General features: G+C 41.9%; 2 protein-coding genes across 2 annotated transcripts; one reads left to right on the forward strand and one right to left on the reverse strand.

The window, feature by feature from the left end:
• Positions 1-584: 584 nt before the first annotated feature.
• On the reverse strand, positions 585-10,866 carry DEFB123 (defensin beta 123). The gene is made up of 2 exons (XM_088843643.1): positions 10,809-10,866; positions 585-730 (listed from the first exon to the last, which is right to left on the reverse strand). The coding sequence occupies exons 1-2, from the start codon at positions 10,864-10,866 to the stop codon at positions 585-587; spliced, it is 204 nt and encodes a 67-aa protein (XP_088699769.1).
• Positions 10,867-17,869: 7,003 nt separating this feature from the next.
• On the forward strand, positions 17,870-23,881 carry LOC148775385 (beta-defensin 36-like). The gene is made up of 2 exons (XM_088844381.1): positions 17,870-17,962; positions 23,677-23,881. Exons 1-2 carry the CDS (start codon positions 17,905-17,907, stop codon positions 23,826-23,828), a joined length of 210 nt encoding a protein of 69 aa, XP_088700507.1. The 5' UTR covers positions 17,870-17,904; the 3' UTR covers positions 23,829-23,881.
• The last annotated feature ends 305 nt before the right edge of the window (positions 23,882-24,186 follow it).

Here is a 24,186-nt window from a genome sequence, read left to right on the forward strand (position 1 = left end):
TTGGGACTCCCAGATCCTGCAGACAACAAAAATGCTTTTAGTTCTTGTTGTATTTCCATATAGGTTAAAGCAATGATTTATTAGATGATTGGCCACCTCATGCGATGAGTTGACTCACTGGAAAAGACTCTGATGCTGGGAGGGATTGGGGGTGGGAGGAGAAGGGGACGACAGAGAATGAGATGGCTGGATGGCATCACCGACTCTGTGGACATGAGTTTGAGTGAACTCCGGGAGTTGGTGATGGACAGGGAGGCCTGGTGTGCTGTGATTCATGGGGTCGCGGAGAGTCAGACACGACTGAGCGACTGAACTGAACTGAACCTTTCACTAACTGCCAGAATAATGGTGTTATTGTATATCGTGTAGATTTCAGAAAATTCCACTGGGTGCTTGTGAAATATAATGAAATGGTTTTGACTTAAATGGACCACCTGAAAGAGGACCTTCTGAGAACCATTGGGTAGACTAACAGGCAAACACAGGGATCAGCCAGAGATGTTTATTGATAGAGTTCAAGAATCTACTGGGGTCAGACTCAGGGTAGCTTCATCTGCCTTTGATAACTTTGGGCTTCAAGGAACTTAGATTTGCCATGGTAAGTTTTTTGGCAGGTACCTGGACTTCACACAGCACAGTTTATTATTTGTGCAGTAAACATAGACCTTTTCCTTCTTGAAGCATTTCTGGCGGCACTTGCCATGAAAATTCCAGCATTTTATGGTGCCACCTGAAAAGAAAGAACAGAGACAGTGTCAGCCCTAAGAAGAAGTAGATTCTGGGTTTGAAAGGTCTGTAAAAAGATTAAAACCGATGTGATAGAGGGTGCTCAGTGTCCTTTGACTTTCACCCTGGTCCTTCTTTCTCTTTTTTCCTTCTCTCTCTTTCTAAAAGTTGTGGTAAAATACAAATAACATAAAGCTTATCAGTTTAAGTATTTTAAGGTGTACAGTTCAGTGGCATTACGTAAAGTCACAATGTTGTGCAACCATCATCACCACCCAGTTCCAGAACTTTTAAATCATCCCAAACAGAAACCCTGCACCTGTTAACTATTCCCATTTCCCCTCTCTTCATCCGTGGGCAATGACCAGTTTGCCATCTTCTCTATAGATCTACCTAATATATATATTTTATATCTATATAGATATTTTATTTATCTATATTTTATAGATATTTATCTATATTATATATATCAATGGGATCACATAATATGTAGCATTTTACGTCTGACTTCTTTCACTTATTCACTTATTTTCAAGGTTCATCCATATTTTTTGTTTTTAATTAAAAAAAACTGAAGTACAGTTGAATCCAGATGTTTCATGGATCTGCTTCTGCGCTCTGTTGTTTATACTGGTTCTCAGTCGTGTTTTCTTATTTCCCTGTGTGCCTAGAAAATCTTTGTTGTTGTTTAGTTGCTAAGTCATATCTGACTTTTTTTCAACCCTATGGAATGTAGCCCACCAGGCTCCACTGTCTATGGGACTTCCCAGGCAAGAATACTGGAGTGGGTTGCCATTTCCTCCTTCAGCGGATCTTCCTGACCCAGGGATTGAACCCACGTGTTCTGCATTGGCAGGCAGATTCCTTATCACTGAGCCACCAGGGAAGCCCAGTAAATCTTTAGTAGTGTAATAAACATCATAGTTGAAAAAAAAACTGAAGTATAGTTAATTTACAATATTATGTTAGTTTCAGGTATACAGAACTGTGATATATATATATATGTATGTACACATATATATTGGGGCTTCCTTGGTGGCTTAGAGGGTAAAGCATCTGCCTGCAATGCAGGAGACCTGGGTTCGATCCATGGGTGGGAAAGATCCTCTGGAGAAGGAAATGGCAACTCACTCCGGTACTCTTGCTGGAAAATCCCATGGAAGGAGGAGCCTGGTAGACTACAGTCCATGGGATCACAAAGAGTCAAACACGACTGAGTGACTTCACTTTCACTTTTCATAAATATATTTCTTTTCAGATTCTCTCCCTTGTAGGTTATTACAAAATATTGCATATATTTCCCTTTGCTATACAGCAGGTCCTTGTTGGTTATCTATTTTATATATATAATAGTGTATATGCTAATCCCAACCTCCTAATTTATCTCTCCCTTACCCGTCTTTCCCCTTTGGTAACCATAAGTTTGCTTTCTATATCTGCGAGTCTATTTCTGTTTTATAAATAAGTTCATTTGGATCATAGTTTAGATTCCACATTAAGTGATAGCATATGATATTAATCTTTCTCTATATGACATTTCATTTAGAATGATAATCTCTATGTCCACTCATGTTGATGCAAATGACATTATTTCATTCTTTTTTTATGGCTGAGTAGTGTTTGATCATATATATACCTGCCTGCCAATGCAAGAGACGCAGGAGATGTAGGTTTGATCCCTAGGTAAGAAAGATCCCCTAGAGGAGGAAATGGCAACTTATTCCAATATTCTTGATTGAAGAATCCCATGGACAGAGGAGCTTGGTGGGCTACAGTCCGTGGGGTCGCAAGGAGTCGGACATGACTGAGCGATCAACACTTTCACTTTCTTTCAGGTCTGTGCCTATGCAGAGCAAGGCTCAGTAAACACTTGCCAAATGTGAAAAAATAAACCTTAGAGCAAGAATACTGGAGTGGGTTGCCATGTCCTTCTCCAGGAGAGCTTCCTGACCCAGGGATCAAATCCGTTTCTCCAGCTTAGCAGGCAAATTCTTTACCACTGAGCCACATGGGAAGCCCAGCCTTTGAGCAATGATTTAAAGAAAAAGGTACAATTAATAAGGCAACGGTAGATAAAAATTTGAATCATAAAAAGACTCAGGTAATCTAAAAGAAGACAAAGTAAACAAAGAAAGGATAGGCAGATAGAAAACAAACAGAAAGATGGTAGGTTAAATGCAACCATATTGATAATTCTATTAAGCACAAATAGTCTGAACGTCTCAATTAAAAGGCAGAAATTGTCTGATTGGATGAAAAAGCAAGATCTATTACATACTGTCCACAAGAAATTCATTCTAAATGGAGAGACGTAGTTATGTTAATAGTAAAAGGAAAAAAAATCATGAAATCACTAATCAAAGATAAGCTGGAGTATTATTAATATACTAGCTATATTAAGATTTAAAAAGTAGACTTCAGAACTAACTAAACTTCTAAGTATAAAAAGGTTATTTCATGATGACAATCTCAGCTTATCAAAAAGACATTAATCCTCAATCAAATGCACCAAATAACAGAGCTTGAAAATACATGAAACAAAAAGCTGAAAGAACTGAAAGGAGAAATAGACAAATTCATAATGATAATCTCAGTTTTCAACATTCCTCTATCAATAGTTGATAGAACAATTTAATACAAGACACAGAATATTTGAACTGATGAGTTTATCAACCAACTTAATAGATATTTATAGACCACTCTACCCAACAACAGAAAAACAGAGATTTTTTTCCAAGAGTCCACAGAATATTTACCAAGATATACCATACAGGATCTCAATAAAAATAAAAGGATAGAAGTCTTTTAGAGAATGAACTTATGGTTTGGGCGGGGGAAAGAAGAATGGGGGAAAAGATAGGGAGTTTGGGATCAACATGTACACTCTGCTATATTTAAAATGGATAACCAACAAAGTCCTACTATACAGCACAGGGAATTCTGCTCAATGTTATGTAGCAGCCTGGATGGGAGGGGAGTTTGGGGGGAGAATGGATACATGTATGGATATGGCTGAGTCCCTTTGCTGTCCACCTGAAACTATCACAACATTGTTAATTGTCTACACTCCAATATAAAATAAAAAGATTTTTAAAAAAAGAATTGAGGTCTTATATAGGTGTATGTCTGTCCACAGTAGAATTAACTAAAAATTAATAGTAGATATGCGTCTGGAAAATTCACAAATACTAGGAAATCGAACAATGTACTGGTAAATAACTAATGGGTGAAAGAGAAACCAAAAGAGAAATTAGAAAAGTTTGAATTGACTAATTAAAAGTACAATACATAAAAATATTTGTGGAACTGAGATTAAGTAGTAATTAGAGGGAAATTTGCAGTTTAAAATGTGTACTTTAGACAGAATGGTCTTAAATAAACCATCAATGCTTTATATCTTAAGTGAGAAAAAGAAGAGCAAATTAAGTGAGAAAACAAGAGTAAATTAAGTAGAAGAAAAAATTATTAAGATTGGAGCAAAAGTAAATAAAATAGGAAATTTGGGGTTCCATTTCCTACTCCAGGGGATCTTCCTGACCCAGGGACTGAACCCAGGTCTCCTGTGTCTCTTATATTGGTAGGTGGCGTCCTGGATTCCACTGGATACCACTAGTATCACCTTGGAAACCTCAGAAAAATAATAGACAAATTAAAACTGAAAGCTGGTTTCTTGAAAACATAAAAAAATTTCTAAATTTCTAGCCAGGCAGGCTGACCAGGAAGAAAGCAAAAAAGAAGAAATAAATTGTTTATTATCAGGAATGAAAGAGAGGGGAATTCCCTGGCTGTCCAGTGGTTAGGCCTCCATGCTTTCTCCGCAGAGGGTGGGGGTGTGATCCCTGGTTGGGAACTAACATGCCACAAGCAGTGCAGGGTGGCCAAAAAAGAAAAAGAAAGAAAGAGAGGATTTCATTATAGATTCTAAGGATATTTCAATGTTAATAAGGTCATAACAGAGAAAACTTCATGACTATAAATAGAACAACTTACACGAATTAGACAAATTATTTGAAAAACACAAACTACTGAAGTTCATACATGAAGAAATACATAACTCTAAAGCCCTTAATTTTTTGAAAGAAATTGAATTTGTATGTAATACGAAAACTCTAGGTTGAGATGGCTTCATTGGTGAATTCTATGAATACCAAGCATTTAGAAAGAAATAATACCAATTTTTTTCAAAGTCTTTCAGCATTACCCTGACACCCAAGCCAAAGACATTCCAAGAAAATAAAACTAGACTTATATCCCTTATGAACTTAGATGTAAAAACCCTTACAGACTAACATCCCTCACAAACCAGATGTGAAAATTCCTAACAAAATATAAACTGAATCCAAAAATGTATAAAAAGGATAATACATCATAATAAATGTGAATCAGTCCCAAAATGTAAAGGTCAGTTCAACATTTGAAAAATCAATCACTATATTAATAATTCACCACATCAGCAGAGTAACCCTCCCACCTCACCCAATCATATGATCACTTCAATAGATGCAGAAAAAGCATTTGACAGAATTCATAATACCTGATTACCAACATCTGTGAAAATTCTGCAGATACTATCATACTTACTAATGAATTAAAAACAGATTTTAAAAGGAGACATAAAACTACTACTGTTTAAAGATGACATGATCATCTATGTATAAAATCCTCCCAAAAGCTGTGAAACCTATTGAGTTTAGCAAGGCTGTAGGATGTAAGATTAATATATAAAAACCAATTGTATTTCTGGATCATATAATAATTCTATTTTTAGTTTACCAAGGAACCTCCATATTGTTCTCTATAGTGACTGCACCAACTTACAATCCCACCAATAGTGTAGGTCTGCGCACGTTCTAAGTTGCTTCAATAAAGTCCAACTCTTTGCAACCCCATGGACTGTAGCCCATCAGGCTCCCCTGTCCATAGGATTCTCCAAACAAGAACACTGGAGTGGGTTGCCATGCCCTTCTCCAGGGATCTTGCCCACCCAGGGATCAAACCCACATCTCCTGTGTCTCCAGCATTGCAGGGAGATTCTTTACCACTGAGCCACCTGGGAAGCTCAACAGTGTAGGAAGGTTCCCTTTTCTCAATATATTCTCCAGCATTTATTATTTACAGACTTTTTAATGATGGCCGTTCTGATTTGTGTGAGGTGGTACCTCACTGTAGCTCTCTTTTGGCCACACCTGTGGGATCTTTGTTCCCAAATCAGGAATTGAACCTGGGCTCCATGCAATGGAAGGACAGAGTCTTTACCACTGGATCACCAGGGAAGTCCCCTCACTGTAGTTTTGATTTGCATTTCTCCAATAATTAGTGATGTTGAGAATCTTTTCATGTGCCTACTGGCCACCTGTATGTCTTCTTTGGAGAAATGTCTATTAAGGTCCTCTGCCCATTTTTCAACTGGGCATATACCCAGACAAAACTATAATTCAAGGGCTTCTTTGGTGGTCAGGTGGTCAATCTTGCAACACAGGGGATGCTGGTTCGATCCCTGGTCAGGGAGGCTCTCACACGCCACGGAGCAGCTAAACCCATGCGCCGTAACTACTGGAAAGTGAAACAGTGAAAGTGTTAGTTGCTCAGTTGTGTCCAACGCTTGTGACCCTGCAGACTGTAGCCCTTCAGGCTCCTCTGTTCATGGGATTTCCTAGGCAAGAATACTGGAGTGGCTTGCCATTTCTTTCTCCAGGGGACCTTCCCAGCCCAAGGACTGAACCCAGGTTTCCTGCATTGCAGGCAGATTCTTTACTGGCTGAGCCACCAGGGAAGCCCCAGAACTACTAGGCCCATGTGTAATTCTGTGTTTTATTTTACAAAAAAGGTAAGGCACTCCTCTCCACAATTTAACAATAAAATCTGAAATTTTGATTCAAGAATGTCAAGATGAACTGTTGTTGAGAGTGAGAGGAAAGATGGTCTCATATCCTTTGTTTCAGCCTCTCTGGAGGCTACTTGGCACATTTTCAGATGGTGCAGTCTTGACCCACAATTTCCTTTCTAGATGTCTATCCAAGGGAAATACACACGTAGACTGAGAAGCCTGTACACTGGAGATACAGTTACAAACAAGTTAGAGACAGACAGCTGCCCTCAGAGACCTTCCATTCAAGTGGGGGAGGGGAGACGAGCAACAACTATTAAAGAAATAGCTGCCCAGATATTTGATTGACTAGACTTAGGCTGAAAATTATAAAGGAGGAACTCTGGGTGCTATGAGGAGGTATAATGGAAAAGGATGTGACATACCCCACCTAAATCTAATCTCTGCTGGGTTCTTGGGCTTTATACATATCTCCTGAATTTCACAATTAACCTAACTTAAAAATTAAAAAAAATATTAAAGTGATACATACTTCATCCTCCTTTAATCATGAGACCCTTTGGTTGCTGAAAAGCAGAATTGGGCAGAGTTTCTGGCCTTTGGGGGAATGGTAAACAACAGAATGACAAAGTTCATTGCTCAGCTTAAATGAGATGAGTTGTTGTAGTTTATAGCAAGACAACACCTTTAAGAACCTAATGTATTTAGAAGGGTCAGGGGTTTCCAAATTTCAAAGAACTCCTTTATATATTACTAGCTGAGCCTGGTGGATTCAGATAAAACCATCTCATCTCAAGCCACAGGAGGCAAAGGCTGAGGGTCTGGCCAAAGCAACTTCCATTCAATCTCCTTTACCACCACCACATCCAATAGAAAGAAGAGGAAATATTCTCCTTAGAGGAAACTGGGGCACTTAAATCTAATTTTGCAGCAGCAGCAGGAGGCCTTAGAGCTCCACCAGAGCCCACATCTTGTTTCTGCCAGCCAGGACAATGAAGGACCTACCAGCAAGCTAGAGGCAAAGCCCCCCGCCCCCCTACTGGGCCCCCGGACTAGGGCCTGCTGGTTAACCTGAACACTTAAGAAGTAGAGATAAGTCATGTGAGAAAGGCAGGGGGCAAGAGAATCTCTTGTTACAAACACCCAGGTTGGCCTGGAGAAACTACTAGAGAAGAGGGCGTTTACTTTCTGCCCTCAGAGGGTAGCCCAGGGAAATTGCTAACAGCATCAACACATTATGGTGCCATCTGGATGGGGATTAGATTAGAAATGCCTGAGGGAAGTGGTTGAGCATCTCCCTCTCCTCTCCTACAGCAGAAAGTAATGAGTTCCCTCTTGTCTCCAGTGGAAATAGGAGAATGGGTAATGAGCTGAGAACCTGAGAGACCTGCCAGCAGTAGACCCCTGTGCAGAAAGGGAGCGAGAGGGGCTGTGTGTGAACAGCCTAAACCTAGGGATTGGATGGAAGATTTGACTGAGATGAAGGGCTGAGTCAGTGGGGCTCTCAACAGGACCAAGAAGTTTCCTCAGTCATGGATCACACACAACGAGGCACCTTGCCGCAGAAGTCAGTGAAGGTCCAGCACTGGGCCCTACCCCCTCATGGGCCTGCCCCAGGGCCTTTGCACTTCACATTCCCACCAGCTTGAATATTCTCCATAAATCCATAGGGATCACCTCTTATTCTCCCTCAGGTCAGGGTGAGCCATTCCATGAGCACCCCTTTAAAACAGCAAATTTACATCCCTGTGGTATTTGCTATCCCCTTTCCCACCTACTCTGCTCATCATACTCACCACCTGACATTTCATATGTTTCACTTATTTAAAAAAATTTCTGCTTCTCTCAACAGAATGCAAACTCCAAGAGGCTAAAGACTTTGCTTACCTTGTTTTGTTCTCACTGCACTACCTCCTGCACCTATCACAGAGCCTGGAATATGAAATTTGTTCAACATGTTTATTGACAGCTCAGTTGGTAAAGAATCCGCCTGCAATGCAGGAGACCCTGGTTCGATTTCTGGGTCAGGAAGATCCCCTGGAGAAGGGATAGGTTACCCACTCCAGTATTCTTGGGCTTCCCTTGTGGCTCAGCTGGTAAAGAATCCGTCCACAATGTGGGAGACCTGGGTTCAGTCCCCATGTTGGGAAGATCCCCTGGAGAAGGGAAAGGCTACCCACTCCAGTATTCTGGTCTGGAGAATTCCATGGACTGCACAGTCCATGGGGTCACAAAGAGTCAGACATGACTGAACGACTTTCACGTTTATTGAATGAGCCAATAAATTAAATCATGACATCTAGTTAACTTCTAGATCCAGGTGCTATCCTCAGAAACAGAAAGGAAACAGAAGGAGAAATTCTCAAAGACTAAATATTTATTCAAAAGAGACTGAATTAACTTGAAACTGTTTTAAACCAGAACTGATGAGCATTTATTTAACTGTGGAGTTTAGGCACAGTCCCTTAGTGCCTTCCACCACCCCTCTCCCGCACCGTTGCATCAGCAGGATGGAATTTCCTGGGAAAATTGAAATGAGTTACATAAAATGAAGAAGCTACACTTTCTCTTTTTGCATACCAAAATTTCAGTGTGTTCAATGTTGTTCCCTCAAACTGATGTTACTATACACATGCCTTTGTTGTAGCAGATTGAGAAATGGGGACGTTGAAACTCTGAGCTGCTGAGCTGCTTACTGGAGGTCACAGAGTTAGATAATGATTGAGCAGTGCTTAACCCAGGTTCTGGGGCTTTCCTGTCTATCCCCAGCTAAGTAGTATTTCAGGCATTTGCCACAGGCAGGTACAAGGGCTGAGGTAAGGAAATTTATACATTTCAGCCCTGTGGACAGGTGAGGTGAAAGCCTTGGCTGAGCAGAAGTTTCTGTCTGTTGAGCAAGAGGGGCCAGACAGTGATGCTAGAGTTGGTGGAATAGCCCATTTTTGCTTAAGCTTTTCCACGGCACCTCACCTGGCAGTCAAGGCTCATCAAGACCTGGACCTTGACTGCTTCTGCAGTCTTAACCCTTGCCACACCCTTAACCCAGGATCTGGGCTTCCCTGGTGACTCAGACAGTAAAGAATTTACCTGCAATGCAGGAAAGCTGGGTTCAATCCCTGAGTTGGGAAGATCTCCTGGATAAAGGAATGGCTACCCACTACTGTATTCTTGCCTGGATAATCCCATGGACAGAGGACCCTGATGGACTACAGTCCATGGGGTCGCAAAGAGTCGGACACTATTGAGTGATTAACACTTTCGGTCTTACCCCTTGCCACACCCTTAACCCACCCTTCCATTGTGGGCGAGTTTCCTGAAGGCATGGTGCTGTCTCCCATATCCGGACCTTTGTTATTAGCTGACTTCCGACCGGGACACCCTTCCTTTTCCACCTCTTCTCCCTCCCCTTCTAATCTCCACCCACTTTTCAGGACTCAGAGTATCCCTCCAGGAGAACTCTCCTGGCTCTCAGCCTGGGCTGGTCCCTCCCTTGTGCACCTCAGGACCACAGATCCCCTCTAACACAGCTCACTCACGACACTCTGGGTAAACGCTATTTCATATGTCTCCCAGTGAGTGCCTCCCAGTGTGGGTGCTCAGTTGCTTCAGTCATGACCGACTCTGCGACCCCATGGGCTGCAGCCCTCCAGGCTCCTCTGTCCATGGGATTCTCCAGGCAAGAATACTGGAGTGGGTTGCCATGGCCTCCTCCAGGGGATCTCTCCCACTCAGGGATCGAACCCGAGGCTCTTACCTCTTCTGCACTGGCAGGCGGGTTCCTTACCACTGCGCCATCTGGGAAGTCTGAATCTCTCCCAGGCCATGCCATTTATCTCTGTGGTCCTAGCTTCCTAATACAGGGACTGGCACAGAGATGGTAACAAGTTAAAGATAAGCTTTGCTTTCTCCTTAAGGTGGTTGCAGTTTGTATGCAGCCTAGATCATTCTGGGGCCTATTTTGTGACATGGCCACTATTGGGTATCCTCCTCCTGCTTCTCCTACTCATTCTATGCATTCTTCTTCACACGCTAACCCACCTGAGCATGCTCCCTGGGACAGCAGGACGGGGTGACTGAGCAAGAAGTTCTCCATGTTGTAGTTGGTACCTAGATCTGCTGCCTGGCCGCCAGGGAGGGCTCCTCCTCCACAAGGTGACCGCCCGAGGCCCAGCAGCCCATCCTCTCCACCCGTGGGATTCTGTGTACAGATCTCTCTCGGCACCCTGTGCCCCTCCCCTGAAGAGGTCCAGGTTACCTGGAGTGAGCTGGGACAAGAGCAGCAGTCCGGCCAGAATCAGCGAGAGGAGCTTCATGGCTCCAAGTGGCCAAGGGAAGCGGCAATGGCAAAGCAGCTTGGCAGTGTGATGCGATGGCAAAGCTAATGGTGGAGTGCTCTGGCCTCTCTGGCTCCCTCTCCTTTGCTCTAACCGGAACAGATGTCACCCGCACGTGCCCTCCGCCGCCCGCGGGCACGGCCCCCACACGCCCTGAGCTGGCGAGCTTGCTTTTCCCATTTAGGTCACGCGATAGGGTTCGACTGCCAATCAAGGGACCACCAGGGGGCGCTACGTACGCGGAACCCAGAAGGTCAGGGAAGATTTCGTAGAGAAGATGGCAGTGAACCGTGTTTTGAGAAACAAAGACCAAAACGCCAGGTGGATGAGCCCACGTGGCTTTCCAGGCAAAGGGAAATCTGTACAGAGGCTTCTGTTGGTGTTGAGCATGAGAAATATACTGTTCAGTTCAGTTCAGTCGCTCAGTCGTGTCCAACTCTCCGCGACCCCATGAATCACAGCACGCCAGGCCTCCCTGTCCATCACCAACTCCGGGAGTTCACTCAAACTCATGTCCACAGAGTCGGTGATGCCATCCAGCCATCTCATTCTCGGTCGTCCCCTTCTCCTCCCGCCCCCAACCTTTCCCAGCATCAGAGTCTTTTCCAGCGAGTCAACTCGTCGCATGAGGTGGCCAAAGTATTGCAGTTTCAGCTTCAGCATCAGTCCTTCCAATGAACACCCAGGATCGATCTCCCTTAGAATGGACTGGTTGGATCTCCGTAACTGGGGCTAAAATCGGCAGGAGAATGGAAGGAAGAGATGCAGCTTCCAGCAGGAGTCTGGCTGTGCCCTCTCACCAGTATTAGCAGCCCTAGCCCCCTGCCATCTCAGGGCTACCCTTGTGGTCAGGCCTTCCGGGGGCCAGGCTGTGCCCCGTCCTCAGAGGTCCAAGAACCAGCTATTGTAGTGGGGAGGTCCCTCCTCTGAACTCTTAGGGTTTGAAAATCCATTCTCTTCCCTCAGTTACGGCTACCTAAGGGTAGTAGCTGCATTCTCTGGCTGCTGTTGTTCAGTCGCTCAGTCGTGTCCAACTTCTTGCGGCGATCCCATGGACTGCAGCACGCCAGGCTTCCCTGTCCTCCACTATCTCCCAGAGTTTGCTGGAATTCATGTGCATTCAGTCAGTAATGCTATCTAACCATCTCATCCTCTGCTGCCCGCTTCTTCCGTTGCTTTCAGTCTTCCCCAGGATTAAGGTCTTTTTCAATGAGTTGGCTCTTTGCATCAGGTGGTCAGAGTATTGGAACTTCAGGATCAGTACTTCCAGTGAATATTCGGAGCTGATTTCCTTTAGGATTGACTGGTTTGATCTCTCAAGAGTCTTCTCCAGCACCACAATTCAAAAGCCTCAATTTTTCCGCACTTAGCCTTCTTTATGGCCCAACTCTCGCATCCGTACATGACTAATGGAAAAATCTGTGGTTACTAATACCTGTTTCCTCAGGGTCTTTTTTTTTTTGCTGTTTCTGCCTTCCAACAGCAATGTAACTGATTCCATACAATAAGTATGCTATATGACTTCCATTTCTTGACTGGACCCTATTTGACACAGATGTCAAGGGTATAAAAGCATGATCCCATGGACAGAAGAGCCTGGTGGGCTACAGTCCATGAGGTTGCAAAGAGTAGGACATGACTTAGCGACTAAACAATAGTGGCTTCCAAGACAACATTGAAAACCATTTTTGTAGGGACAGAAAACAGATTGAGGAGGTTGAAGACTGAAAAGTAAGTGAAGGAAGGAGATCAGTAAGTGTAAACAACTCTTTCTAAAACCTTTAAGATGAAGAAGAGACAGTAGCTAGGAAGGATTCAGTGCCTAAGGCCTAGAAATCCATGATTGTTGCTGATTTCTGTTGCATGTGTATACTCAGTCATTTCTGACTCTTTGTGACCCCAAGGACTGTAGCCTGCCAGGCTCCTCTGTTTATGGGATTCTCCAGGCAAGAATATTGGAGTAGGTTACCATTTCCTCCTCCGGGGGGATCTTCCTGACCCAGAGATAGAACCTGCATCTCCTGTGTCTCTTGCATTGGCATGCGGATTCTTTATCACTGAATCACTTGGGAATCCCTTCATTTCTGTTAAGGAAGCTCATCTTTTCAAACATATGTTAGTTAAAACTCAATTAGGGAAGCAGCAGTACTGCTATCAGCATTATGGGCTAAGGAATTTATTACAAGGATGAGACTATTCAATTGTGGGAAGAGCTGGAAAAGTAAAGAGCTCTCTGGGGTCGCTGAAAGAGCTGGTGCAGAAGCCTGTGAAAGGTCACTTGCTCTTCAAAACTACTGCCTATTTGAATTCATTTGTTGTTCAGTTGCTTAGTTTTGTCTAACTCTTTGTGACCGCATAGACTGTAGCACGCCAGGCTTCTCTGTCGTCCACTACCTCCCTGAGTTTGCTCCAACTTATGTCCATTGAGTCGGTGATGCTATCTAACCATCTCATCCTCTGCTGCCCCCTTTTCCTTTTGCCTTCAGTCCTTCCCAGCATCAGGGTCTTTTCCAATGAGTTGGCTCTTGGCATCAAGTGGCCACGGTATTGGAGCTTCAGCAACAGCCCTTCCAGTGAATATTCACAGTTGACTTCCTTTATGATGAACTGTCTTGATCTTGAAATCCAAGGGACTCTCAAGAGTTTTCTTCAGCACCACAATTTAAAAGCGTAAGTTCTTCGATGCTCAGCTTTCTTTATGGTCCAACTCTCACATCTATACATGACTACTGGGAAAACCATAGCTTTGACTATATGGGCCTTTGTTGAGTTCATAGAGAGGTGTTTAGTTTTGGGCCTGAACCTGGGTCAGTTTGGTCAGAAGGGCTGGCAGTTGGGAAGGAGAGTTGACGTATAGCAAAGAACAATGAAGACAGACTGAAACTTGCAGACACCCCTTACTGCCTCTAACCAGTGACAGCCTTCAGAACACAGGGATGCTGTTTCATTTCCAACACCCCAGTATCATGCAAAAAAAAAAAAAAAAAAAGGAAAGAAAGAAAAAGAAAAGAGAGAAAAGAGTTTGTGGCAAAGCCTAACTTGGTTCCATACAGGGAAAAGAATTGCGAAATGTAATTTTATCCTAGTTTGGGCTATAAAAACAGCACCAAATGCTTATGTTCAAACTCATCACATTGTATGCATTAAATATATGCAATTTTGTTTCTACTCAACAATTTGTAAAAAAAAAAAAAAAAGAAAATTGCAAAATGCAGTTTTCTATTCTGGTGGCTAGGGAATGGGGCAGAAATGTATCTGTTGGATGCTGTCCTCCCTGAGAGAAGAGACCCTATTGTCTAAAGTGCCTGGACACATGGAGAATTTTGGTGTGGAAGGTGGAGGAGGCAGAGCTGAAAACATACAGTCCTGACTCTGTGATTTTCTGTTAATAACTTTGCAGTTTTGGATAAAATTCAAACTCTTCTCCTTGACTTATCTGATCCAGTTGCTATGTAGCTCTCTGGCTTTCTCTCATATCAGTTCCCACTCATGCCCTATTCTTCAGCCATACTAGCCTTTATTCTTTCCATTGAGCACACTATATCTGCTTGTACTTGCTATGCTCTTCACCTGAAATATTCTTATCAATTTTCTTTTAATTGGCTCCTTTGTGTCACTTATGTGACTTTATATTGAATTTATCAAGCCCCTGCTGTATACTATTCCAGGATCATGAATTTTTAAGTTAGATAGATTTAGGTTGAGTGCCTAACCTTCAAATTGTTAGCTTTCTGAAATTGTATAAATAACTTAGCCTCTACTGACTTAAGGTTTTCATGGATAAAAAGACTTACTGTTACATAGCTCACTGAATTGTTAAAAAGATTAAATGAGTAAAATATATAAAGTTCTTAGAAGAATACTTAAAACAGAGTAACTTCTGATTAATTGTTAATGATCATGACATTAAAAAATCATTTAATTAATCCCAAAATGTACAGAAAAAAGCATGTAATAACAATGCCTGGGGCTTCTTCTGGAAAGACTCTATGGTTTTCTGCTCATATCTGTCACTTTAAGACTGGGCTTACCTGGGAATGTCAGAGTTTCAGGAGGTGGTAATACTGAGCATTGATAGTTTAGTAATCAATGAACTAACACAGACAGGAATGGGTGAATTTAATTCAGATGACCAATATATATCTTATGGTGGGCAAGAATCCCTTAGGAGAAATGGAATAGCTTTCATAGTCAACAGAAGTCTAAAATGCAAGTACTTGGTTGCAACCTCAAAAATGACAGAATGATCTTGGTTCATTTCCAAGGCAAAACATTCAGTATCACAGTAATCCAAGTCTATGTCCCAGCCACTAATGCTGAAGAAGCTGAAGTTGACCAGTTCTATGAAGACCTACAACACCTTCTAGAACTAACACCAAAAAAGGTGTCCTTTTCATCATAGGGAATTGGAGTGAAGTCAAGAGATACTGGGAGTAACAGGCAAGTTTGGCTTTGGAAAAGTGAAACAAGGCCAAGACTAATAGAGTTTTGTCAAGAAAACATGATGGTTATAGCAAACACCCTCTACCAATCATCCAAGAGACGACTCTACACATGGACATTATCAGATGATCAATGCCAAAACAGATTGATTATGTTCTTTGCAGCCAAAGATGGAGAAGCTCTATACAGTCAGTAAAAATAAGACCTGGAGCTGATTGTGGCTCAGATCATGAACTCCTTATTGCAAAATTCAGGTTTAAATTGAAGAAAGTAGGGAAAACCACTAGGCCATTCAGGGATGACCTAAATCAAATCCCTTAGGTTTATACAGCAGAGGTGACAAGTCGATTCAAGGGATTAGATCTGGTAGACAGAGTGCTTGAAGAACTATGGATGTAGATTTGTAACATTGTACAGGAAGCAGTGACCAAAACTATCCCAAAGAAAAAGAAATACAAGAAGACAAAGTGATTGTCTAAGGAAGCTTTACAAATAGCTGAGGAAAGAAGAGAAGCTAGAGGTAAGGGAGAAAGGGAACAATATACCAACTGAACGCCGAGTTCCAGAGGAGAGCGAGGAGAGATAAGAAGGCCTTCTTAAATGAACAGTGCAAAGAAATAGAGGATAGTGATGGAATGGGAAAGAGTAAAGGTCTCTTCAAGAAAGTTGGAGCTGTCAAGGGAACATTTCATGGCTGGGCACAATAAAGGACAGAAACAGTAAGGACCTAACAAAAGCAGAAGAGATTAAGAAGTTGCAAGAATACACAGAAGAACTACACAAGGAAGGACTTAATGACTCAGATAAGCATGCTGGTGTGGTCACTCACCTAGAGCCAGACGTTCTGGAGTGTGAAGTCAAGTGGGCTTTGGGTAGCATTACTGTGAACAAAGTTAATGGAATTGACAGAATTCCAGCTGAGCTATTTAAAATCCTAACAGATGATGTTCTTAAAGTGCTGTTCCTAGTATATCAGCAAATTTGAAAATCTCAGCAGTGACCATAGGTCTGGAAAAGGTCAGTTTTCATTCCAGTCCCAAAGAAGGACAATGCCAAAGAATATTGAAACTACCCTACAATTGTGTCTTTGACTGTGTAGATCACAATACACTGTGGAAAATTCTTAAAGAGATGGGAATACCAGACTATCTTATCTGTCTCCTGAGAAACCTGTGTACTGGTCAAGAAGCAACAGTTACAACTGGACATGGAGCATAAATTGGTTCAGAATTAGGAAGGGAGTACAATAGTTGTATACTCTTACCCTGCTGATTTAATCTCTATGTAGAGTACATCATGTGAAATACCAGGCTGGATGAATCATAAGCAGGAGTCAAGATTGTCAGGAGACTCTGTTTTCTTATTTATGAAGTGAAAATAATTATAGTTACCTCATATGATTTTTGTGAGGAATATTCAACTCTTGGTGCAGAGTTGAATATTCAACAGATGAAGGCTATTATTATTACTTCATTTTTAGATCCATACATAATAAACTTGTAACAATGGCTGTTTCCAGAAAGAAATGGGTCTCTGGGAAAGGGAGTGGAAGGGAGATTTACATTTTGGTGTATTTATCTTTTTATACTTTTCAAACTCTCTACCCTCTATATACATTACCAATTCAAAATAAAGATTGGTTTTAAAACTGAAAAAAAAATTGTCAGGAGAAATATCAACCTCAGATATACAGATGATACCACTCTAATGGCAGAAAGTGAAGCGGAACCTCTTGATGGGGGTGAAAGAGGAGACTGAAATTCATTCAGTGAAAGTCTGAATGAATATTTTTCCTTTTCTACTCCTCCACTGCCAAACTGGAAAATTACATTTGAAGAAAAGAGTTTGCTCAACTTACACTAAAACATGATAATAGTGGATCTCTGGCAAGCCACTCCAGTACTCTTGCCTAGAAAATCCCATGGATGGAGCAGCCTGGTGGGCTGCAGTCCGTGGGGTCGCTAAGGGTCGGACACGACTGAGCGACTTCACTTTCACTTTTCACTTTCCACTTTCACACATTGGAGAAGGGAATGGCAACCCACTCCAGTGTTCTTGCCTGGAGAATTCCAGGGACGGGGGAGCCTGGTGGGCTTCCGTCTATGGGGTCGCACAGAGTCGGACACAACTGAAGTGACTTAGCAGCAGCAGCAGCAGGACAGATAATGAGGTACTTTATAGAACTTAATAAAGGCTACTCATTTTTTTCAGTGTGTAACATGGAGACTTGGAAAATTGTAGACTGAGTTATAACAAGGGCTGAGATCTATTTTTAAAAATCCCTCTGGCTTGTGTGATTTCCCTCTGCTGTCCCTTAAAAGGTGGAAGTAGATAAAGGGAGGCATATCAGCTCAGGGGTGTGTGGTCCGAAGGTGGATGCACGAGCATTGGGATAGTAACTGAGAAGCCTGAGGGAGACAGGATGTTCCAGGGCCAACTGTACCCGTGGGCAGCTGAGAGCACGTGTCTGTGACACGTGTTCTAGTTGATTAGAAGGAGCAGAGAGTCTAGAACTCTTCTTCATTTGGTGTCTCTTCCCCAGAACTGAAACTACCTCCTGGGCTCCCTGAAGTCATGAAGACTTTTTTGCTAACTTTGGCTGCACTGGTCCTCTCATCCCAGGTCATTCCAGGTAACCTAGGCCTTTTCTGGGGAGAGATGGAGGGGTGGAGAGTGGATCTTGGTTGGGACACTCCAGGGCTTGGGAGAATGGGCTGGCAGGCAGAAATCTGAAACACCATTGATCTGGGGGAAGAGGAAAAAGCCCCTAGTTTCTGAGTGAGACCCCACCCCACTATTTAATAGTGTGCTACTTGACTCCTCTGAATTTCAGTGTACTTATTATTTATCAATTTGAAATAATGAGGTTGAGGGATCAACATCAAACACACTGAAATTTTGTTGTGCAGCCAATGGAACTGTTTAATTTTTCAAACCCACATAAGAAGGGATTTGGCACTTAAATGCTCATCTTTGCCAGTGAGAGGTGCCAGGTCTTAGACAACAACTGTAACCTCCAGAATTTTTCCTCAATGCCCCCAAATCCCTTCTCTTTGGTCAGCTCCAGGGGTCAAGGGCAGGGGGTCAGATGTGTGAGGAGTGGTGGCGGAGGACATGGGAAGCAGGAAAGAAGGAAGCCGATAGTGATCTTTTCTCTCAGTGTCCCTGAAACCACTTGGATTTGCACTAATCACATCTGCCTTAAGTGAGGTTGAATCTCATGATTACTGTTGCCTTTCTGTGCCAGCCCTGATACTGGAGGGCAAACCTTCCTTTTAAATGGACTTAAGTTTCTACTCCCACTGCCCTCCAGTTATCTCTTTAACCTTCCACAGTGTCAGGATGTGGGGGGGTTGCTTAAGAGCAGTCTGGACCCGCACCCGTGTCTGCTCATGGTAGACACGTACAGTAAACAGCGTCACCTGACGAGGAGAGAAGAATCTCCAAATCCTGGGTTAGTGAGAACCGGCTTCATCATTTACTAGTTCCAATTTAGTCACTTTGAGCTTCCCTGGTGGCTCAGTGGTAAAGAACCCACCTGCCATTAAAGAACCCACCTGCCAATGCAGGAGATGCAGGTTCAGTCCCTGGGTGGGGAGAAAGAAATGGCAACCCACTCTAGTATTCTTGTCTGGGAAATCCCAAGGACAGAAGAGCCTGGCGGGCTACAGTCCATGGGGTCCTAAAAGAGTCGGACACAACTTAGTGACTGAAACAGCAACAAAAATTATTAAGTTTAGGGTTCAACATTGAATACACTGAAATTTTTGTGTGCAACAACTGTATCTTTTCTATTTTTTATGACTCATGAGAGTTTTCCCAGGAACTTTCATTCTGTTGGTGAGAAAGTTGGAGGTTAGAAAGGCCCCAGGGGCCATAGGTAAACTCAGCATACAATTTTATCCTTCTTTTCTGGTTTGAGAAACAGTCTCTTGGATTAATTCATTCTGCTTTGGGTAAATGTTTAGTCTTTCAGTGTTTTTTCTCCTTTTCCTCTTTCCCTTTCTACTTCCCTTGATGGCAGCTGGATTTAGGCGCCAGCAGCTTTGCCATTACTTAGTTAAAGAATTCACTTTTTCAATAAATATTGTAGAGTTCATTCCATTTGTCAGGCAATGTGATAAGTGCTGGAGATAGAGCAGTGAACCCACCCACCAACCAACCATCCACCCAAAATCTCCATCCTCTTGGAGTTTACATTCTCTGTGGGGAGGCAATAAACAGAGTAAGCAAGGAAATGGATAGCAAGCATCAGAGGAGGGAGATGTAGAATTTAAGAAGGGATGTAAGGGAATACCCCACTGAAACAAATTAGAACAAAGACATGGAGGAAGTGAGAGGGTTAGCCATGCAGATATGCTGGGAAGAACATTTTTTTATTAGCTGAACTGCTTATAAAAGAGATGCTTCTCTTCATCTGCTATTTGGTTACCTTGTAATTGTGAGAGTTCAGAGGGGAGAAGAGGGACAAATGCTTGATTCTGTCTTTGCTTTTCAGTTTGCAAGTTAATGAATTCATTTTCTGTTAACCTTTGAGGACAAACAATTTGTTTCTCCTAAATATTATTTTGGACTCATGGTTCTAAGCCACAGTTCCAATCTATTGCAATTATTCCTGTTAAAGCACAAAGTTCTCTATTCTTGACCCATGGGAATTACTTCCATTTGGCTCTGGGCATGATAGAATAGTTTTAGGCTCATCATACAATGTCTTGACTAGAACTGGAAAAAGTCACATTGCCAAGGTATTGGTTTCTTTTATTTTAGTGGGAAATGATATTTTTAGACTACAATATGAGCCCTAAGAACACTAATTTATATTGGTTGGTCAACATTTCTTACCTTTTTTTCTTTCATTAGAACTGGAAAAATTTTTATCCATCCATCTGTCCACATACTTAGAAAATAAAATACTTGTGGGTTTATACTGGTACTTCCAATTCAAATACAGAGCACAAATTCAGAACAATTTCTATACCACATCAGATTTTTAAAAATTGAAGTATAGTTGATGTACAATATTATATATGTTTCAGGTGTATGACATAGTGATTCACAGTCTTTAAAGGTTATATTCCTTTTAAAGTTGTTATAAAATATTGACCATATTCCCTGTGGTATACACTGTAAGCTTGTAGCTTATTTTTTTATATATAGTAGTTTGTGCCTCTTAATCACCTACCTCCATCTTGCCCTCCTTGGTCCCCTTTCCCAGTGGTAGTTTATTCTCTATATGTAAGTCTGTTTTTTTTTTTGTGTGTGTGTGGTTGTTATATTCACTGGTTTGTTTTATTTTTTAGGTTTATAATTTTACTTGGCATAATACCATCCAAGTCATTCCATGTTGTTGTAAATGGCAAAATTTCACTGAGTACTATTCCATTTTTTCTATGTACCACGTTTCTTTTTCCATTCATATCTGTTGAAACCAGTATTTTTTCCTTGTATTGAGCATCTTGGTTTTCAAGATCACAGAGGATGATAGAGTTAGAGTATTCCATAATTACTCAGTTCATGTCACCCTCATCACATATACAATAGTTTATGTATTCTGTATAACAAAATCAACAGTACCAGACTAGTACTCAAACTAGTCAAAATTTGTGCATAGACTGTCACCAGTATTCTCCCATTTTTAAATTGTGGTGTCTCTATATTGTCAGAACATATATCCACTACACGTTTCAGTATGTTGATACAAGTTTGTTTTCATCCTTTGTATTTAGAAGTTAGTTTTTTGATTATAACACTTTTCTTTTATTAATATCTTGAAAATATGACACCATTTTTTTCTGGGATAAAGCATTGCTCAAAGTCCAAGTACAGTTTAATTTTTTTTTTCCTTTATGTCATCTTATATTTTAGGGGCCTAAATGCCCAAAACTTTGTTTCCTTTTGTCCAGTAATTTTAGGAGAATGTATCTTGTCTTGGGTCAATATTTTCATGTATGCTGTATAATTTTGCAGTTCAGTTCAGTTCAGTCGCTCAGTCGTGTCCGACTCTTTGCGACCCCATGAACTACAGCACGCCAGGCCTCCCTGTCCATCACCAACTCCCGGAGTTCACTCAAACCCATGTCCATCGAGTCGGTGATGCCATCCATCCATCTCATTCTCTGTCGTCCCCGTCTCCTCCCACCCCCAATCCCTCCCAGCATCAGAGTCTTTTCCAGTGAGTCAACTCGTCGCTTGAGGTCGCCAAGGTATTGGAGTTTCAGCTTTAGCATCAGTCCTTCCAATGAACACCCAGGATTGATCTCCTTTAGAATGGACTTGTTGGATTTCCTTGCAGTGCAAGGGACTCTCAAGAATCTTCTTCAGCACCACAGTTCAAAAGCATCAATTCTTTGGCGATCAACTTTCTTCACAGTCCAACTCTCACATCCATACATGACCACGGGAAAAACCATAGCCTTGACTAGACGCACCTTTGTTGGCAAAGTAATGTCTTTGCTTTTTAATATGCTATCTAGGTTGGTCATAACTTTCCTTCCAAGGAGTAAGCGTCTTTTAATTTCTTGGCTGCAGTCAGCATCTGCAGTGATTTTGGAGTCCAAAAAAATAAAGTCTGACACTGTTTCCACTGTTTCCCCATCTATTTCCCATGAAGTGATGGGACCAGATGCCAGGATCTTCGTTTTCTGAATGTTGAGCTTCAAACCAACCTTTTCACTCTCCCCTTTCACTTTCATCAAGAGGCTTTTGAGTTCCTCTTCACTTTCTGCCTTAAGGGTAGTGTCGTCTGCTTATCTGAGGTTATTGATATTTCTCCCAGCAATCTTGATTCCAGCTTGTGCTTCTTCCAGCCCAGCATTTCTCATGATGTACTCTGCATATAAGTTAAATAAGCAGGGTGACAATATACAACCTTGACGTACTCCTTTTCCTATTTGGAACCAGTCTGTTGTTCCATGTCCAGTTCTAACTGTTGCTTCCTGACCTGCATACAGGTTTCTCAAGAGACAGGTCAGGTGGTCTGGGATTCCCATCTCTTTCAGAATGTTCCACAGTTTATTGTGATCCACACAGTCAAAGGCTTTGGCATAGTCAATGAAGCAGAAATAGATGTTTTTCTGGAACTCTCTTGCTTTCTCCATGATCCAGCGGATGTTGGCAATTTGATCTCTGGTGCCTCTGCCTTTTCTAAAACCTGCTTGAACATCTGGGAGTTCACGGTTCACATATTGCTGAAGCCTGGCTTGGAGAATTTTGAGCATGACTTTACTAGTGTGTGAGATGAGTGCAGTTGTACAGTAGTTTGAGCATTCTTTGGCATTGCCTTTCTTTGGGATTGGAATGAAGACTGACCTTTTCCAGTCCTGGGGCCACTGCTGAGTTTTCCAAATTTGCTGGCATATTGAGTGCAGCACTTTCACAGCATCATCTTTCAGGATTTGAAATAGCTCAATTGGAATTCCATCACCTCCACTAGCTTTGTTCGTCGTGATGCTCTCTAAGGCCCACTTGACTTCACATTCCAAGATGTCTGGCTCCAGGTGAGTGATCACACCATCGTGATTATCTTCTTCGTGAAGATCTTTTTTGCACAGTTCTGTGTATTCTTGCCACCTCTTCTTAATATCTTCTGCAGTACATGCTTTCAAGTCATTTTCTATTTAGGAACATTTATTGAACCTAGTTTGTAGTATTTTTTCCATTCCCTTGATTTTGTTTTCTTCTCTGGTAGTTCCTACTATTTGTATGTTGAAATTTTTTTGTTTGTCGTGAATATTTGTGACATTTATTCCTTTTTATCTCTTTCTTTTTGATTAAGAAATCCTCTTTATCATCCTGTATTTATTTTAAGCCATAATCTCTTGCATTTTTTGATCATATGTTCCTTCTAGTTTAATCTTTACTTATAAAATAGTTTTTAAAACTTGTGACTCTTTCTGAGGTTCTGTAATGTTACATCTAAATTTATTTAATGCTTGTATTTTTATGCACTATTTCACTTAATCCCGACAATAGCTTGAGACAAGTGCTATATCTCCTTTTTAGAAAAGAGAAGTGGATGATCTGAGAAGTGAAATAACCTGCTTGAGGTCTTCCAGTTGGCTTGTGTTGTAGACAGATTTCAAATCCAGCTGTATGAGTTCCAAGAGTCCATGCTCCTAATCATTATAACCCACTGACTCAAAGAGAAGGACCACTGGGGGTGGGCTGGGATTGGAATGGGGTGCCCAGAAAGAGTGTGAGACTCTAACACCACTCTGTAAATCTAGAGGTGATGCCCCCATTTTCAGTGGTCCTCCTTTTCTGCCTGGCTGTTCGTCCTTTCAAGCCAGGATTTATTTCCCCACAGGACTGATCCTGGCTTCCTTCTTTTTTTTCTCTTTGTATCAGGCAGCACTGAAAAATGCTGGAATCTTCATGGCAACTGCCGTGACACATGTTCCAGGAATGAAAAAGTCTATGTTTTCTGCCTGAGTGGTAAACTCTGCTGTGTGAAGCCCAAGTTTCAGCCAAATACATCGCCGCAGTTAATTAAGGCTTGAAGCCGAGGGCACAAAAATGAAGATAACGTTGCCCTGAGCCTGTCCTCAGCTGATTCCTGGGTTTTATTAAAATGCTTTTGGCTGACTTCTGTGTGTGTCTCTTAGTATACCTAACCAAACTCCAGTAGAAGAAGTGGGTAAGGAAGCAAACATTGGGGCAGAACCTGGACCTACTATGTGCCAGGTATGCACCTACTACCACACCTATTCCTTTCAAGTAACCTAAGAGGAAGATACTGCCATCACTTTTATTTTATGGTTGGGGACGCTCAGGCTGTTGAAGTCATTCATCCAATTCCAGTTATATAGCTAACATGAGCAGGTGTTGAGATTATATATTAGCTTGCATATAGCCTTG

The sequence above is a fragment of the Moschus berezovskii genome, chromosome 15 (genome assembly GCF_049115385.1).
Source record: "Moschus berezovskii isolate FMDL1 chromosome 15, NW_MosBer_1.0, whole genome shotgun sequence".
Taxonomy (NCBI): domain Eukaryota; kingdom Metazoa; phylum Chordata; class Mammalia; order Artiodactyla; family Moschidae; genus Moschus; species Moschus berezovskii.